This window comes from Molothrus aeneus, chromosome 24 (assembly GCF_037042795.1).
Source record: "Molothrus aeneus isolate 106 chromosome 24, BPBGC_Maene_1.0, whole genome shotgun sequence".
Classification (NCBI taxonomy): domain Eukaryota; kingdom Metazoa; phylum Chordata; class Aves; order Passeriformes; family Icteridae; genus Molothrus; species Molothrus aeneus.
Window position 1 is genome coordinate 5,488,244 of NC_089669.1, and position 17,065 is coordinate 5,505,308.

The following is a 17,065-nucleotide window of genomic DNA, read 5'->3' on the forward strand; positions in this document are numbered from 1 at the left end:
CTCATATGCTCCTCTTCCGTCTCTCCTTCCCTTTTCTCTCCATCTCTCCCCTTTCTCTGTCCCTCTCACTGTTGCTTTTGCTCCTCTCTCTCTTTCCTTCCCCCCCCTTTTTTCTCTGGTCTGAGCTGCTTCTTCACGGTATGAAACTATTCTGAGTTTTTCCCCACTTGATAAGTCTTTGTTAGAATGGACTCACCCCCTCGGCCCAGTCATCCCCCTGCCTTGGTTTCACTTCTTTTTGGTTTTTTTTCCTCGCCAAGTGCCCACATCTACTTTGGCACCTCAGTGGGAAGCCATGGCCTGCCCGTGCCTTTGCATGGATAGTGGGTTGGGAGTCAGCAGCCACCCCCAAATCAGCCCATGCCCCAGGAGCAAAGCAGCTCCCTGGGTTTCACTGCTGGAGCTCATTCAGGGCGGGTAGGAGTCCTGGTGTGGGGTCAGCCCTGGAGGTCACCCTTTCCCTTTGTCCCCAGCTGCTGCCAGTGGGGTGAGCTGGAGGCTGAGCCCCATTGGGTTTGCCTTCTCCCCAAAGTGCATCAGACAATTCCTGCCAAGGGAAAAGGGCCTGGAAGCTTGGGGGGCTGCATGCTGCCGTGGTGGGGAGGGGAGGGGAGTGAGCACCCTCTGGGGCAGTGCTGTGGGGCTCCTGCCCCCAACCCCTGGGTCATGCTGTCCCTCTCACCTTTGTTCCTCAGCGACTTGACAGTGAAGCTCTGGAGTGGGAGGAGGTTGCCTGCGGGGTCAAACTAGGAACTGCAGAAAGACTGGAAGGCGTGGGCAGGGTGAAGGGCAGGGCACCTCAGCCACCCCCAGGAGCTCAGCCCAGCACGGGGATTTCTTTGTGCCTGACCCAACGGGGTGGACAATGCTGCATCTGGTACTCTGAGCACTGTCAGCTCCTGTGAGGAAGCAGCTCTGTGGGGCACCAGCAGCTCCACCTGCCCTCCTGCTGAGGTTTCTGATGGTTCTCCAGTGAACAGGAAATGTTTCATCTCTCCTCTCGCCCATCCTGCTGAAAGGACTTTGGGGGTCCCTGACTCCTCAGAGACACCCAGCTCCCTCCTGCCATGGCTCTGCCGTGCTGTGCTGCTCCTGGGCTGGTTCCTGCAGGAGTCTTCTCCACTCCACGAGGACATTTGGTGTCTGCTGGCCAGGACCACCACACAGAGGATGCTTCTCTGGAGCCATTACTTGTGAGACACCTCTGCTGTGGGGACTGCAGAAGGATTTCCTGGTACTCCCAGCCTTCCCTTTCCTGTGTGGACGTGTCCCCAGTGGTTGGAGGGTGCACTCTGAGCTCCTTTGCCATGTCCCGTCTCGTGAGGCACAGCAAGCCTGGGATGTTTCCATTGGGCAGCTTCCAGACAGATCTGCTGCAGTTCCTTTGACACTCTCCAAACCCCACTTGTAAACTCAACTGCCCCCTGGCTCTGGGCTCTTCCCCACATGCCCAGCCTGCTCAGCCCTGCTCTGGATATTGTGACCCTATCAGAGCTTTGTGCTGGGTTCCTGCAGCCAGTTAACCCCCTTGAGATGGAGAAATGAAGCAAGAATGGAGGTTACAGGGCAAAAAGGCCAAGGCTGGATTTGGTATCCCACTGCTGTGGCTCTGTCTGTCCTTCCCTTGGGTTCTGCCCTCAGACCTCTGCCTGGACTGGAGCTTGCTCAGGCTGGGCCTGCATGGATGCAAGGCTGGAGAGGAGCCAGCAGGGCAGGGAGCAGCCAGGGTCACTGTGGCAGGAGCAGAGGGGGAGAGGGTTGCACACTCTGACCTTGCACAAGTCCCTGACTCCCCCTGTGCTCAAAGGACAATCCTGCAGTGAATGATCTTGCACAATCTCATCTCCTGGAGGGTCTGGGGGTTCCACCCAGGAGTGTTTCCCCAAGGACACACAGTCTGCAGGCTCTTTCCTCTGTCTCTTCTGTTCAAGAGGGGCTGGTAAGGCCCTGGTCTCACACTGGAGCTTCTCTCCATCTCTCCTATGGCCCATTGGACCAGCCCCTGCTCTGTCCTGCCCTGGGCTACCCAAGGTTCTTGTGGAATGGCCAAGGAGACCCCAGGATGGGTGTTCCTGCCTCACACACTCTCCTTTCCCCTTTGTCACAGAAGAAGCAGCACTTGAACTCAAATTTAAGGATTTCTCCATGTGATCCCACCAGCACAGAACTGGGATCTTGGAGGCCAGGGGCTCCAGGACTTGCCCCATCAAGCACAGACCATTTCCCCTCTGCTCTCTCCAACCATGCTGATACCTTGACCTGCCCCAGCTCATCTGCCACCAGCCCTTGTTCCAGACATTCTGGCTGGAGTGAGGGGATTCCTCTGCATCTCTGCACCATGAAAGACAGGAATATCTCTATTGATTTGGTGGGGGAAGGGGGGGGGTGTTGCCTTTTTTTGGGAAAATTCCATCCTGCTGGCTTGCCTTGTTGGAGGGTAAATGGTACATGTGTGTGTGTGTGTGAGTGAGTGAGTGACCCTGCCAGGACAGTCCCTGCTCCCTGGGAATGTGGCTGAGCCCTGCACAGCCAGGACTGGTGGCTGTGCTGGGGAGAGGCTCCCATCCATCCTGTGGGACCTGTGGAACTGAGGGTGCAGCCAAAAGTGCACAGAGACCTCAGCAGCCAGTGGCACACAGCCAGGGGGGTCTGCAGGAGGTGTCTCCCCCCCAGGCCTGTCTTGGAGAGGTTTCTGCACTCATTCCTCAGCTGGTTTTTGCTTTGCTTGGCTGGAGGGCTCTGTGTGTGTGTGGGTGTCTCTGGGAAGTGTTTGCCTGTAGCCTGGTGTTGGTTCTGTCTGCTCTGAGATCTCCAGTGCCTGGCCTGAGCCTTCCCTGCTGCCATGGCTGAAGGGGGCACCCAGGGTCAGACCTGCCTTGCCTTTGCCCCCAGCACCTCCCTGTGTGCAGGCTGAAAGGGCCTGTTCAGTACTCCAGGGCTGAGTGGCCAGTCCTGGATGATGCTGAGCCTCTCCTGCTGCTGTGTCCAGGCTCTCACAGCCCACAGAGGGAGGGAGCTGGTGCTGGGGCATTGCTGTCCTGAGGCAGGGGGTTTGAAGGGAGGAGAGTCCTGATTTAGGAATAGCATTCTCCCATTTAGTGCTCCCACTAAAACCCCCATCCCCAGCAGGGAGAGAGGGGAATTGGAGGCACAAAAGATGAAGATCACAGGTTGAGATAAGAGCAATTTACTGGCAACAGCAGTGAGATAAAAAACAATCAGGAAAACAGCAGCAATGTTAATAACAGAAGTATAGAAAAGAGAGAATGATTCACATGCAGAGTGCTCACCCTGACCTGACCACAGCCATGTTCTACTGACCAGAGAAGACCTCTCCTCTGAGGAGAAGAATGGATCCTGCCCCTGTGTGTCTCCATGGCACCAGGACATTGTGACCAAGCCTTACAGTGCTGGGATCTGCTGGGCCAGTCTTGGATCCACCCAGCCCAGCAGAGCCCCGTGCTGCTCTCCCCCCCTGGCTGCAGGCAGGGGTGCTCAGTGCTCACTCCTGCAGCTGTGAAGGTGCATCCAGGGGGATCAGAACTGACATTAGCCCTTTGATTCTGCCTGAGCACGTGCCCACTGGAAGCTGGGCTGGCATTTACCCCTGAAGAAGTTCCTGCAGTTGTTGTTTTTCCTCTCAGCTCACACACCCGTGCTTCTGGCACAGAGGGGGGTTTTCCTTCCCACTTCCTCCTGTCCTCTCTGTGCTCATGCAGGTAAAACCATGGGTTGCCTTGTGGTGTGTCCCCTCTCTCTAGAGGGGGCCAGTTGCTCCCAGCAGCAGAGGCTCTGGTCTGTACTGGTGTGACATGGGACATTTCCTCAGTCCACAGCCCTGGACTGGAGGATAACTCCAGTCCTAAACTGGACCTGGGCTGGTCCAGTTTAGACAGTTTTTTTTAACACAGCTGAGACACAGGTTGGTAGGAAGAAAAAACAATGATCTTCATCATCAGAGTTGGGGAGTCACCTTTAACACTCTCCTTCTGTTCAGATCTCTGAGTAACCTCCCCAGAAATCTCTTTCTTGACTCCAAAGATTATGTGGACTGCACTAAAGACATCTGGCAAAAATATGATTTCCTTAAAATCCCAAGGGAACTCAGAGCTTCAGAAGCTGTTTTAACAGACCTCAAGGGAGAAAAGTGGGTGAAAGTCTGGGGAAAATCATCCTCCCCTGTTCCCCCATGGGTTGGTCATGATTGTTATTAATGGAGTCACAAATGAAGTGCCCCAGGTAGGGGTAGAAGAGCAACACTCAAAACATCCCAAATGACCCTTGATGTTGTCATGTCATAAACTAACAGAGCAATCCTGATCCTCCTCCCTGCTCTGAGACAGAGGCTGTGATGGGAGCAGACAGAAATATGTGCAGGGTTAGGTACCCACATGGGCAAAGCAGGCAATGCTGTCACCAGTGCCTCAGTACCTCCTACAGAAAATGCTGAGATCTAATTTGCTTCCAACCCACTCTGGGCAGATCTGTTGTTATTTCAACTGTTCAAGCCCTACCTTGGATGCCAAAAAAAAAAAAAAAAGCTGTTGTGGTTTAGGATTGGTATTCCCCAATTTAGTGTTCCCACTACTACAACTGTGTGCTTCCACAACCCCCACCTCCTTCCCTCCCTGTGGTGGGATGAGGAGGAGAACTGGAGGCACAAAAGGTAAAAAAATCACAGGCAGAGATAGGAACAATTGACTGGAAACAGCAATGAGATAAGAAAAATGAACAGCAACAATATTAGTAACAAAAGTGCAACAATATTAATAACAAAAGTGTGCAAAAGAGAGCAAATCATGTGCAAATGCTCTCCACAGTGTTACCCTGATTGGAAGAGATCCCTTCCCCCTGCCCAGCAATGATGTGAGGTGGCCTAAAAGAACCTCTGGGCTCTGGCCATGTCCCCTCCTGGCTACTGCAAAATTTAACTCTGTCCTGGCTGGAACCAGGCCAGGGGTGACTGTGATCCCATAGCTCTGTGTGTGTGTGTATGTGTGTGTGTAGCTCTTAGTTCCTGTGTGGGTTGATGTTTCTCATGCAGAAGAGCATTTCTTGCTGTTGATCTGGTTTAGCTACCTCACGGTGCAAGCTGGGTGCTGTTCTCATTGGGTTTCCTAGTGGGGATGGGGTGGGGACTTTGTGGTGTAAGAATTTTATTTTTTTTTCTCTTAATAATTATTGTTATTGTTATGGTTTTGACACTTGAATTCATCCTGGGGACATGTGGCCTCTCTCCCACCTTGCTGCATGTCTGAGCCACCCCCTGTGTTCCCTCCCTGCTCCTCCTGGGCAGGGAGCCGGGCTGGGTCCCTGCCCCAGCTCCCACCTTTGCAGTGGGATCCCCCAGAGCCATTGCAACACTGAGATTTTGCTCCCATTCCTCGTGGGATTCTGAGGATCTGTGGTATTTATTGGTGATTGGGTTGGTTGGCAGCCTGGGTGTGGCTCCCGTCTGGTCTCATGAAAAGGGGGCTTAGAAAGGCTCAGCTCAGCCCAAATTTCTCCCCCTGCTCTCCCAGATCCTGTCTGTGGCTGTGATGAAGCTCTGGGCTGGGAGATGTCTCTGCAGAGGAGACCAGAGGTGGTTCCAGCCACATCTGCCCAGAGCCTGCTGCTCTGAAAGGCTCAGCTCAGCCCAGATTTCTCCCAAATTTCTCCCAAATTTCTCCCCCTGCTCTCCCAGATCCTGTCTGTGGATGTGATGAAGCTCTGGGCTGGGAGATGTCTGTGCAGAGCAGACCAGGGGTGGTTCCAGCCACGTCTGCCCAGAGCCTGCTGCTCTGAAAGGCTCAGCTCAGCCCAGGTTTCTCCCCCTGCTCTCCCAGATCCTGTCTGTGGCTGTGAGGGAGCTCTGGCCTGGGAGGTGTCTGTGCAGAGCACATTGCTGGGTGGGCTGGTTCCAGCTCCCTGCAAAGCCTGGGGGCTGGGAAAGCCTCTGCCCAGGCTGGGCATGGTCTGTGAGAACCTGATTCTGCTGTGGGATGGATTTTTCCCTCCCAAAAACATAGTTGTATCTAGATTGAGTGCCAGGCACTGAACATAAGCAAGGGGAGCCCTGGAGCCCCCAGCTCAGGCTGGCAGCTGCCCTGGCACAGGGGTCAGGGGGCTCTGAGCCACTTTGGGGTGCAGGTCCTCCCAAACACTAAAGCACAAGGTGCCACATGCAGGTGGCTCTAGGAGGGGTGGCCCTTTGGTCCCTGGCCCTCCAGAGCTCCAGTGGGACCATGGACTGAGGCTGGAGGAGGAGGAGGACTGGGCTGAAGGCTCTTTGCCTGGGGGTGAGCTGTTCCATCCCATGCACTGTGCTGGCTGCACACCTGAAGTCCCCTCTGGTGGTCTCAGAGCCCCTCTGAGCCCCTCCAGGGCAGGGACACTTTGGAGCTGCCTTTGTACCACACACCTCACTTTCCTCTGCCCCTGGGCACCTCGATTTGTGACAAGGGTGTGCTCATACCTGCACTCCTGCCTCAAGTTGCTGGGTTATGCTTCTTTCCCCAGGGCCCAGCTCTGGCTCTGGGGGTCTCCTCACCCCCAGCACACAGCTCCAGCCTCCTTGGAGGGAGCAGGGCTGGACCAGAGTCAGGAGCCTAAAAGCACTGGACCCCCAAACCACTGTGAGCCCTCCTGAGCAGTGTCCCCTCCCTGTCACCTACAGCTCTGATGACACAGGCTGGGCTGGGAGCTCTGGGGTCCCATCCTGTCCCCTCAGGTCCCCTCCCCACCACCTCTGAGCACAACTGCCTTGGGGTCTCACTTGCTGCCTCCTGCCTTGGTGCTGCAAACCCAGTGCCTGCTTCCCATGGTGCTGTCCCAGTGCTTCTCCCCCTCACCAGTCCCACACCAGTCCTCCCAGTGCCCCTCACCAGTCCTCCCAGTGCCCCACACTGGAGAGTCCAGGTACGATCCCTGCCAAGCACAGGGCTCCAGTTTGCTTTCCACAGGCTCCCTGGAGATTCACTGTCTCCTGCAGGCTGCTCATCCTCCTGAGCCCCCTCACCCTTCTGGGAAGGGACGAGGACCCCCAGCCCCTCCAGGTGCTGCACAGTGCTCCAGCTGTAACTGGGACAGACCCAGCTCCCGGAAAAGCACAGCCCTGCACCTTCCTCCTCCTGCCCAGGGCTCATCCCCTCACCCACCACAGCCCTGCACCTTCCTCCTCCTCCCCAGGGCTCATCCCCTCACCCACCACAGCTCTGCCCTGGTTCCTTCCAGCTGCTCCTCCTGGCCTGGCACCCCCAGGTGCTGCCCCACACAAGGCTGGGGCAGCTGCAGCACTGTGTCCCCTGCTCCATCACTCCTCTCTGCACAAGGAGCACAACAGCAGATGCCTTTTCACACTTTTGGGGCTTTTCCCAGAGGCCAGCTGCCCTGGAGGCTGGTGGTGTCTCTGTGGGGGCTGTGCAGCCCAGCCCTGGCTGGGTTTGTCAGAGCATGAGGGGTGTGTGTGTGTGTTTTCTACCTTGGTGTGTTCCTGTAAATAGTGTAAGTTATTGTGCTCTCCTGCTGTACGTTTTTCAATGGCTGTTTGTTTCTTGCCTTTTTGTCTTTGCAAATAAAATGTTCTTGACATGAAGGGATGGAGCACAGAGGTGGTTTTGAGGAGGGAAAGGGCACAGCCAGGAGCTTCCCATCCCCTCCTGGGCCCATGAGCCTGGCCCAGGCTGGGGGATAGATGGGGAGGGGGGGCTGTGGCTGCATCCCTTCTGGATGGAGTGGAAAGTGTCCCTCCCCATGACAGGGATTACATGTGGTGGCCCTCAAAGGTTCCTTCCACCCCAGACCATTCTGTGATTCTATAATCCTCTTGGTTGGGAGAAGATTGGACAAGAGGAAACAGCCTCAAGTTGTTCCAGGGGAGGTTCAGGTTGGATTTTGGGGGAAATTTCTGCATCAAAAGGGTAATCAGGCCTTGGCACAACTGCCCAGGGCAGTGGTGGAGTCACCATCCCTGGAAGTGGTCAAAAAACCTGGGGATGTGGCACCTGGGGACACGGTTCCATGGTGAACACGGCAGAGCTGGGGGAGTGGTTGGAGTCGCTGATCTTGGAGGGCTTTTCCAAAGGAACATTTCCAGGATTCTCAGGTGACCCTGCCCCTGCAGGCAGCAGCTCCTCAGGCAGATGGGGCAGAACTGACCTTAGGGGGGGCAGATTCAGGGGCTCAGGTGGTGGAAGGGGCTGAGGGGCTGCCCCTCTCCTGGTGAGGAGGAGGAGGAGGAGGAGGAGGAGGAGGAGGAGGAGGAGGAGGAGGAGGAGGAGGAGGAGGAGGGTGCCCACCAGGCAGTGCCAACTCCTGCAGGAATCAGAGCATCCCTGAGCCTGCAGCATCACAGCAGTGGGGAAGGGAAGGGAAGGGAAGGGAAGGGAAGGGAAGGGAAGGGAAGGGAAGGGAAGGGAAGGGAAGGGAAGGGAAGGGAAGGGAAGGGAAGGGAAGGGAAGGGAAGGGAAGGGAAGGGCGGTGGCGCGGGGCCGCCAGCAGGGGTCAGCGCTGGCTGCGCCACCGCAGCCCCCGGAGCGCGGGAGGGGACACGGGGATGGGGTGGGGGCTGCGGGGTCCCGCCGGGGGCTCAGGGTGGTCTGTGCCACACAGCCCTGCCAGGCAGCCCCTGGGGCGATGCAGTGCCGTGTCCTGCGGGATGGGGAGGGGCGATGTTGGGGCAATGGAGGCTCCTGCAGGTGGGAGATTTTGGGGGCGATGCTGGGAGGTGGCAGGGCCCTGCCAGTGCGGGGTGCTGCGGTGGGGGATGTGTGACACGGTGCCACCGTGTGGTGCCCGCTGAGCCCCCGAGGTGAGCGATGCCGGAGCCCATCGATGCCTCCAGGGTGGGGAGGGGGACAGCGAGGTGTCCCTGCAGCCCCTGGGGCCGGGCTCAGCTCCTGCTGCCCCCATCCCCCTTTGCCAGGCAGCGCTGTGGGACTGCTCAGAGCGAGCAGTTCTGGGGGCTGCCAGCCCCGGGCTGTGCCCGCTGCCCCCGTCCCTCCTCCCGCACCCCCTGCCCTGCCCCGACACCCTGGGCCACAGCCCGGCTTCAAACGTGCCCGCAGTGCCGGTTCTGAGCAATGCCAGCCCAGCTCCGAGGTGTCTCTGGGCAGTGCCCACGGATGTCCCAGCCCTCAGCACCATGCCCTGTGTCACCCTCAGCCTGTGACAGGGCTGGCACCTTGGCTGAGCCTCCGTGGTGCTGCCAGGGCGAGTGGCAGCCCTGGGTTACAAATGGGGGGTGTCATGGGCCCAACTCCCCCTGGCAGGGCAGGTGACATCGCTGCTGCTCCCACCTGGTGCCTCAGCCACTGGTGGCATCACAGACACTTTCTATTGCCAGTCTTCACGTCACCATGTCACACTCATGGCCACCTCTTTCTTGCTGTGCCATGCACCCCACGTGCCTGAAGGTGCCACTGGGCCAGCAGCAAGGGACAGCAGGGACACAGCCCTGGGAGCTGTGGCAATGAGATGCTGGCAGCCCCGTGCCACCCATCCTCAGGCCAAGGGAGGAATTGCTCTGAGCCCATCAGGGCTGGGGCTGCTTCTGGCTAGGGGAGGCTCCCATGGGCACCATTCTGCACCTTGCTGTGCCCCAGGGCTTTAGGGAGGCCATGGGGACACCTGAGGAGAGGTTTATGGCCTCCCAAGCTCTCAGCACAGTGTTTCAGCATCCCTGGGGAGGGTTGCCCATGGTGATCTCCCCAGGGCCCATCACAGGGCCCAGGCTGTGGCACCTCAGAGGACAAAGGGGCAGGAAGGGCATTCCTGCAGGCACCTGCAGGGGGGTGGGGAGGAGAGCTCCTGCTCTGGCCTCCTGATTCCCAAAGGCCAGGGAAGGAAGGGGCAGGCTCAGGAGGACATAGAGGGCTCCCACTGAGGGTGTCACCTCTGGGAGTCCCTCTGCCATGGTGGCACTGCCTGGGCACAAGGACTGGCTGTGGTGCCTCCCTGAGGTCAGTCTGCAGGGAAGGGACACCTGGCCAGGGGGTGCTCAGGGTGGTCTGCGCCACACAGCCCTGCCAGGCAGCTCCCAGATTGCCTGGAATGGGCAGAGCTGTGGGTGGGTGGGCTGTGCCCGGCTCGGGCAGGAGATTCCCAAATGCCACAGGGCCACCTCATCACCCCCTTGGCTGGTGGCCCAGGGGATGGCGAAATTTTGGCACATCCCACCGTGCTCCAGGGACACCTGCAGTGTAGTGGAGGGTGGAAAACCTTCCCCAGGGGCAGCTTTCCAAGCACAGGCACTGGCAGCCCAGTGGGCAGCCAGCTCCTGGGCACAGAGCAGCCCTGGGCTCCATCCCTGGCTGGCTGCATGGCCAAGCTCTGGGTCTCTTTCCCTGGTGGCCCTGTGACAGTGACAGACAGGGCTGTTCCCTGCCATGGGGATGTCCCTGTGGGATGCTGTGCCCAGGGAAGGACCTGGCAGCACCAGCTCTCGTGAGGGTGCTGAGGAGGAATGAACCTGGGGTGGGTGATCAGCTCATGGGACCTGGTGCCTCCTGGCAGGCACCCTGGGATGTGACACAGGGGACAGGACATGAGCCACCCTGCCCTTGCTGGTCCATGTGCCAGGCTGGAGTATCCATGTTTACAACAGCCTGTCAGCACAGTGTCACAGGAGATGGTTTGCTGCCAGGTTTGGAGTGATAAGGACCCTGAAGTGACAAGGGGGTAGCTGTGTGATACCAGGGCCTGCTCTGCTCCCAGGTGCCCAGGACTGCCTCAGTCTGGGCATGGTGTGGATGTGGCTGCATGGGCAAAGAACCAGAACCAGGCAAAGGGTGCCTCAGCTTTGGCTGGGACTGGCCTGGCACAGGGCTAAACCCAGCAGGAATAAACCTCAAAGGGCCCCAGGTACCCCTGCCCAAGGCCAGAGAGGCAAGAGCCACCAAAGGTACTTCCCCAAATGTAGCCCATGACCCTGCCTGTCCCTTGGCACATGTCCCTGGTGAGTGTGTGTGCCTGCCGGTGCCAGGCACGTGTGACATGGCAGGACAGGGGCTGTCACAGCTCTGCAGCCTCTCCCAGACCTCCCCCAGGCAAAAATCGACCCATTCTGACAGACAGAGCAGCAGTTCTCAGGCACCTCCCTGGTCTCTGCTGTACCCCCACAAAAACCACCTGTCCCCACCGGAGCCCTGCTCCCAGCACGTGCCCTGTCCCCGGCGTTTGTCCTGCTTGGTCACCTGTTCCTGCTCTGGGAAGCCTGTGCCACCCTACACTGTGCTCCAGGCACAGGCAGGGCACCCCCAGTGCACCTGCTGGCTGCCAGGGCTGGCTGCCCACCTGGCCAGGTGTGTGCCCAGGGCAGTCCTGGCTCCACTGCCCAGGCAAATCCCAGTAGGGACCCACAGGGCCCACCCTGACCCCACGGGTGGCTTTGGGTGCAGGAGCGGAGTGAACCTGCTGCTGTGAGCAAACAAACACCAGCCTGGCAGCAGTTCTCAGGCACTTCCCTGGTCTCTGCTCTACCCCCACAAAAACCACCTGTCCCCACCTGAGCCCCGCTCCCAGCATGTGCCCCGTCCCCAACATTTGTCCTGCTTGGTCACTGAGACCTTTCTCCTGCTCTGGGAAATCTGTGCCCCCCAAGGCTGTGCTCCAGGCACAGGGCACCTGCTGGCTGCCAGGGCTGGCTGCCCACCTGGCCAGGTGTGTGCCCAGGGCAGAGTGAAGGACTGGCATTAGCTCCTGGCTCCACTGCCCAGGCAAACCCCGGGAGGGACCCACAGGGCCCACCCCGACCCCACGGGTGGTTTTGGCTGCAGGAGCTGAGCGAACCTGCTGCTGTGAGCAAACAAACACGAGCCTGGCAAGAAAGCAGCCCGTGAAGGCAGTGTGGGTGAAACTCTGGGCACCGCTGGGGCACGGGCTCTGACAATGATTAAACTGGCCAGCCCAGATTTCCCGGCAAGGCAGCGCAGGGCCGGGACCCGGTGGTTCATATTATGCAAATCACCTGGATCTGGGAGCATGAACGTTTGGGGCTGGAATTCCCCTCGGGCTGCCAGATTGTTACACCGCCCAAGCTATAAAAGCAGAGGCACGGGCAGGGCTTGCCCATCGGCACCAGCCTCCCGGGGCCCATGAGCAGAGCCTAGGGCCGGCCCGGCCTCCTCTCCCCTGGCTCGTCTCCCCTGGCTCCTCTCTGGATTACCCACCGCTGCTGGAGTTGCCACCACAGAAGGTACCAAAGCTTTTTTGCCGGGCCTGTTGACGTCCCCCAGCCCAGGACAGCTGCTTTGCTCTCTCCTTTCACCTTGGTTATCACCGGGGATGTGCTCTGGCCTTTTCTCCAGGCTCCATCTTGGCTGTCCCACCTCAGCTGGGAGTGAGGGCCCTGAGGGGGCAGCGGGACAGCAGCCCCCAGAATGGACAGCACGATTTGGCTTTTTGTGAGGGCCAAGCAGGGCTCGGTGCCCTCCTGGCTGCCGTGATTGGGATGTGCTCGTTGTGACCGGTGCAGAGGACTGGAGCTGTGGCACAGCACTGGGCAGGGGGCAGCCGGCTGGGCCAGGGGGCTCAGGAGTGCCCAAACCCCTCACCCACAGAGGGGCTGGGGGTCACTGTTCTCTGCCAGCCACCTTCTGGCTGTCACCTGTCGCTGAGTGAGGCCAGGGTCACTGTTCTCTGCCAGCCACCTTCTGGCTGTCACCTCTTGCTGAGTGAGGCCAGGGTCACTGTTCTCTGCCAGCCACCTTCTGGCTGTCACCTCTTGCTGGGTGAGGCCAGGCTGCTGGGACAGGGCTGCTCACAAACAGTGACGCCACATCCCCAGCTCACTGCAGCTCAGCCTCCCTCTGTGCTGGCCCCCGAGGAGCTGTGAGTCAGCCCAGCCCCAGCCAGCAGGTGCTGGGTGCATATTTCTGCAGAAGTGACCTAGAGGTGACGATGGGTGGAGGGAGAGGCAGCCCCACCTCACCCAGCCTGGCTCTGGGGTGCTGCAGGTGCTGAGCCCAGGGCTCACTGTCATCTCTTGGCACAGAGCGCCATGGCAGGATCTTGTGAGATCAGCAACATCTTCTCGAACTACATCAGCGCCATGTACCAGCCCGACGAGGTGCAGCCAGGCTTGGACATGCTGGGACAGCTTGGGGATGACAGCACCCTGGGGCTTGGCCTCCCAGCCAGCCAGCCCCCAGCACAGAGCACAGGTAGGGGCAGGGGAGTGGCACTGGTGGCACTGGGGAGCTGGCACACTGGGGCAGTTGTCAGGCAGTGCCACTGGCTGGGAAGAGCACTGCAAGGTCCTTGTCCCACTGGGACAGGTCAGCAGCTTCCACCATGCCTCAGTTTCCCCAGGGAAAGGCTGTGGGAGGACACCCTGGGTGGCACAAGGTATGGCTGCTGGGACCACATCTGATTTATACAGGAGAAGAGGGAATCATTGTCCTCCTCCCTCAGCACAGTATAGGGGACAGACTGCCAGGGCTCACCAGGGGCAGTTTGGAAGTACAGTCCTGGTGATGGGGGTTCATGTGATGGTGCTCAGGGAGGCACCATGAGAAACCAGCACAGCAGGCTGGATCACAGCACAAACAGGACAAATGGCACTGAAACCAGCTGTGGGGGAAGTCTGGGATCTGCAGGGCAGGGCACTACAGACCCTTCAGGCCCATAACTCTTCAAGAGCAGGGCCTGTGTGTCCCTCAGGATCACCACTGCACCACACCAGGTGCCCAGTGGCCACGGGCAGCCCACCCGAGGCACACGGTGCTGGCACAGCCACCCTGCTCTGAGCCCTGCTCTCCATCCCTTGCAGACAAGCCCCAGTGGTTCAGTGAGCTCCCCTACCTCTGGAGCAAGGTGCAGGTGCTGGAGTGGATCAGCTACCACGTGGAGAAGAACAAGTATGATGCCAGCTCCATCGACTTCTCCTGTTGCAACATGGACGGGCGCACGCTGTGCCACTGCAGCAGGGAGCAGATGCGCCGCATCTTCGGGCCCCTGGGGGACGAGCTCTACGACCGCCTGCACGAGATCAGTGAGTGCACCAGGGTCCCCTTCACCTGCAGCCCCAGCAGCTTGAAGAATGAGTTGGAGAGGCCTCCACTAGCCCGGAGGCCAGAGCTTCCTGGGCACTGCAGGGGCTGCGTGGGAGGGTGTGGGGGCACAGGCATGACCAAGCGTGGCTGGGCTCAGCTCCCACTGTGCACTATTCCCCTTCATATGGAACAGGCATTGCTAATCCCAGTCCTTCACCTCTGTAGCCTCTGATGAGCTGAACTGGATCATTGATTTGCTGGAAAAAGAGGATGCGACTTCCCAGACCTTCCTCAACTCCAACCAGCTGGGTAAGAGAAGGCCCCTGGCCAAGCCCTTTCCCTAGGGATCACATACTGATGGCAGCAAGGCTAACCCCTCCTTTCCTTCTCTGCCCCTTCCAGAGCTGGGAAATCCCTGTGCCAAGGACTCCTTGGAGGACTTAAAGCCCACAAACCCTTTCACAGACTTCACCTGCTTGCCTGGTTCCATGTCCCCAGGCAGCTCTGATGTCTCAGGTCAGTGTTTTGACAAGGGTGGGTTTGGGTCTCGCTGCAGTCTGGTGGCAGGGGAAGGGTGGCAACCAGGGGTAAAAGCCCCCAGATGCTCAGAGGTCTGAACCCTGATCCTTTTTGCCTCTCAGGGCCTGTGATGTCCCACAGCCCCAACTCTCAAGACTCCGGTGGAAGTGACCTCGACCTCGACCCTGCAGAATCAAAGCTCTTCCCTAATGGTGAGTTGTTTCCTTCCAGACAGGAGCTGGGAGGGGAGGGCTGGCTCCCTGGCAGTGCTGCACTTCCTACCTGGCCATGATTTAGGGACAACACCTGAACACCCATCCTCACACTGAGAAGAGGGAAAGACCTGTTTCCCTGGGTGCTCTGCTTCTGTTTCTCTCCGTTGAGCAGGGTGATGGGCAGGGCAGTGGTGATCCTGTGGGAAGGGCTGGGTAGTGGCAGATGGGTGAAGGCTGCAGCCAGGGATCCTGGCACAGGAGTCAGTGTTTGGTGTTGATCCCAGCTGGTGATGACACTGGGAACACCAGGAATGCAAGGAAGCAGTAGGGTCTGGGGAAGGAGCAGCATGCTGCCCTAAGCATAGTGTTGGGGATGAGGGTGGGACGAGGCTGGAGGGAATGGGGTGACCTCACTCTCAGGGGATATTTCCTGGTACCTGGGCCTGAAAAGAGAGAGCTCCTGATCCCTGGGAGGACAGAGAGGGAGCTGCAGCTCAGCATGTGCTGCCCAGCCTGACGTGTGCCCCTCTCTGTGTGCACAGAGCACTTTCCAGGCAGCAAAAAAGGCGACAGCAAACACGGCAAGCGGAAACGGGGACGGCCCCGAAAACTCAGCAAGGAGAGCAGAGACTGCCTGGAGAACAAGAAGAGCAAGCACTGTACGTGAGCAGCACGGACTGCCTCTCTTGGCTTCTTGGCTTTGTGGGGAATGATGGGAGGAAGGGCCTTGGCAGGGGGGTTTAGGGTGAGCCAAAGGTCCAAGAACCTGCAGGAGCTTCCCTGCTTTACAGCTCAATGTCCTCTTTCAGCCCCAAGAGGCACCCACCTGTGGGAGTTCATCCGGGACATCCTGATCCACCCCGAGCTGAACGAGGGGCTGATGAAGTGGGAGGATCGGCGCGAGGGCGTCTTCAAGTTCCTGCGCTCGGAAGCCGTGGCTCAGCTCTGGGGCCAGAAGAAGAAAAACAGCAGCATGACCTATGAGAAGCTGAGCAGAGCCATGAGGTAAGTGCCCTGCCCTGTCCCAGGGGGACTCAGCTCCACTGGGGCTCAGCCTGAGCCCTCCAGCAGCTCCTCAGTGTCCTCAGGATTCAGGACATTCCTCTGGCTGCCCTGGGTGATTTGAGACCCTGGCAAGGGGCTCAGAGACCTTGGCACGGAGTCAAAGACACCTGTGCCTTTGATTTTACCCCATGGAAACAATTACCAACTTTGTGTGAAGATTTACAAGCCACAAGAGTTTGAGTAGAATGATAGTTAATTTGCCACAGGGTGAAAAAGTAGAATTTTTGAGTTTTAGAATGTGGGTTCAAGAGGAAAGATGGAGGAATCTGGGCGTGTCCTGTCCTTCTCCTTCTTCTTGTCCTCCATCTTCTGCTGGGATGGTGGCACTTTTGGATTGGTTTAGAGTAGAGACAGACTGTCTAACATAGGTGATAGGTATTGGAAAATTTTTGTAAATAAAGTACAATAGTTTGTAGTATAAAAATCTAACACCACCCCAAGGGCAGGGACTGTGTCACACCCCGACCTGCTGGAGAGATCTGAGCAGGTCAGAGAAAGAATGGAATAGATAAGGAAAAATAAACCCTGAAAAGCAGAACCGATGAATCTCCACTTCTTTGGTCGTGGGGCTGGGAAAAAAAGACTTTCTAATACCTGGGGGGTCATCTCAACCACAGAAACCCGAGCCTCAGAGCCCTGATTGCACCTGTGTCTCCCACAGATATTACTACAAACGAGAGATCCTGGAGAGAGTCGATGGACGGCGGCTGGTGTACAAGTTTGGGAAGAACTCCAGCGGCTGGAAGGAAGAGGAGGTGCTCAACAGGAACAAGGAGCTGTAGGAGTCCTGGATGAGCCAGGGGCTGATTAGCCCCTCAGGGCCAGCCCTGAGCTGGGCTCCTTGACAGGAAACTTTGCCTGCAGCTGTATCTGGAAGCTGCTGGCCCATGCAGCGTGTGGAATTCCGCCCCTCGCTCGTGTGTGCGGTGACTGCCAGCCCCGAGGTGTGCAGAGCCCCTGTTTTGGCTCCAGTAGGTTATTGCAAACTTCCCTTGCTGGATCCATACCTCCAGCTGGAGCCGTGGGGACTGTGGCTGTTCCAAACCTGAACAGATGCAACGGGGAAGAGAACTTCAAGCCCCACTGTGAGAGCCCAGCAGGTCTCCTGCTAACGCCCACCTCCTGCCTGGGCAGAGGAGCAGCACATCTGTGTCACCTGTGACTGAACAGAGATTGTCCCAGCTGTGGGGTCTTCCCTCTCACTGCTTGCACCGTGCCAAAGGTGCCCCCTGTCCTCTTCACTGTGTGTGGGTTTGGTGAGACCCCCTTTGAGTAGCAGCTTCTCAGTGTGGC

The 17,065-nt window shown here is 58.4% G+C and overlaps 2 protein-coding genes across 2 annotated transcripts in view; both read left to right on the plus strand.

The window, feature by feature from the left end:
- The window catches only part of KIF21B (kinesin family member 21B), a 59,382-nt gene extending 51,806 nt beyond the window's left edge, over positions 1-7,576 (plus strand). Inside the window, exon 35 of the mRNA XM_066565094.1 lies at positions 696-7,576. Coding sequence (XP_066421191.1) covers positions 696-750 — 55 coding nt within the window. The 3' untranslated portion in view covers positions 751-7,576. The remainder of the gene's footprint in view (positions 1-695) is intronic.
- Positions 7,577-12,979: 5,403 nt separating this feature from the next.
- On the plus strand, positions 12,980-16,554 carry ELF3 (E74 like ETS transcription factor 3). Its single transcript, XM_066565366.1, has 8 exons — positions 12,980-13,142; positions 13,751-13,972; positions 14,199-14,282; positions 14,376-14,489; positions 14,615-14,704; positions 15,250-15,366; positions 15,517-15,712; positions 16,434-16,554. The coding sequence occupies exons 1-8, from the start codon at positions 12,980-12,982 to the stop codon at positions 16,552-16,554; spliced, it is 1,107 nt and encodes a 368-aa protein (XP_066421463.1).
- Positions 16,555-17,065: the final 511 nt, after the last annotated feature.

What these genes read in the sequence shown, in the direction of transcription:
- ELF3 (XM_066565366.1), top strand. Translation starts at nt 12,980, where the DNA reads ATGGCAGGATCTTGTGAGATCAGCAACATCTTCTCGAACTACATCAGC. An exon ending in CGACCGCCTGCACGAGATCA is followed by an intron (nt 13,973 to 14,198) that starts GTGAGTGCACCA and finishes TCACCTCTGTAG; the next exon opens with CCTCTGATGAGCTGAACTGG. An exon ending in CCTCAACTCCAACCAGCTGG is followed by an intron (nt 14,283 to 14,375) that starts GTAAGAGAAGGC and finishes TGCCCCTTCCAG; the next exon opens with AGCTGGGAAATCCCTGTGCC.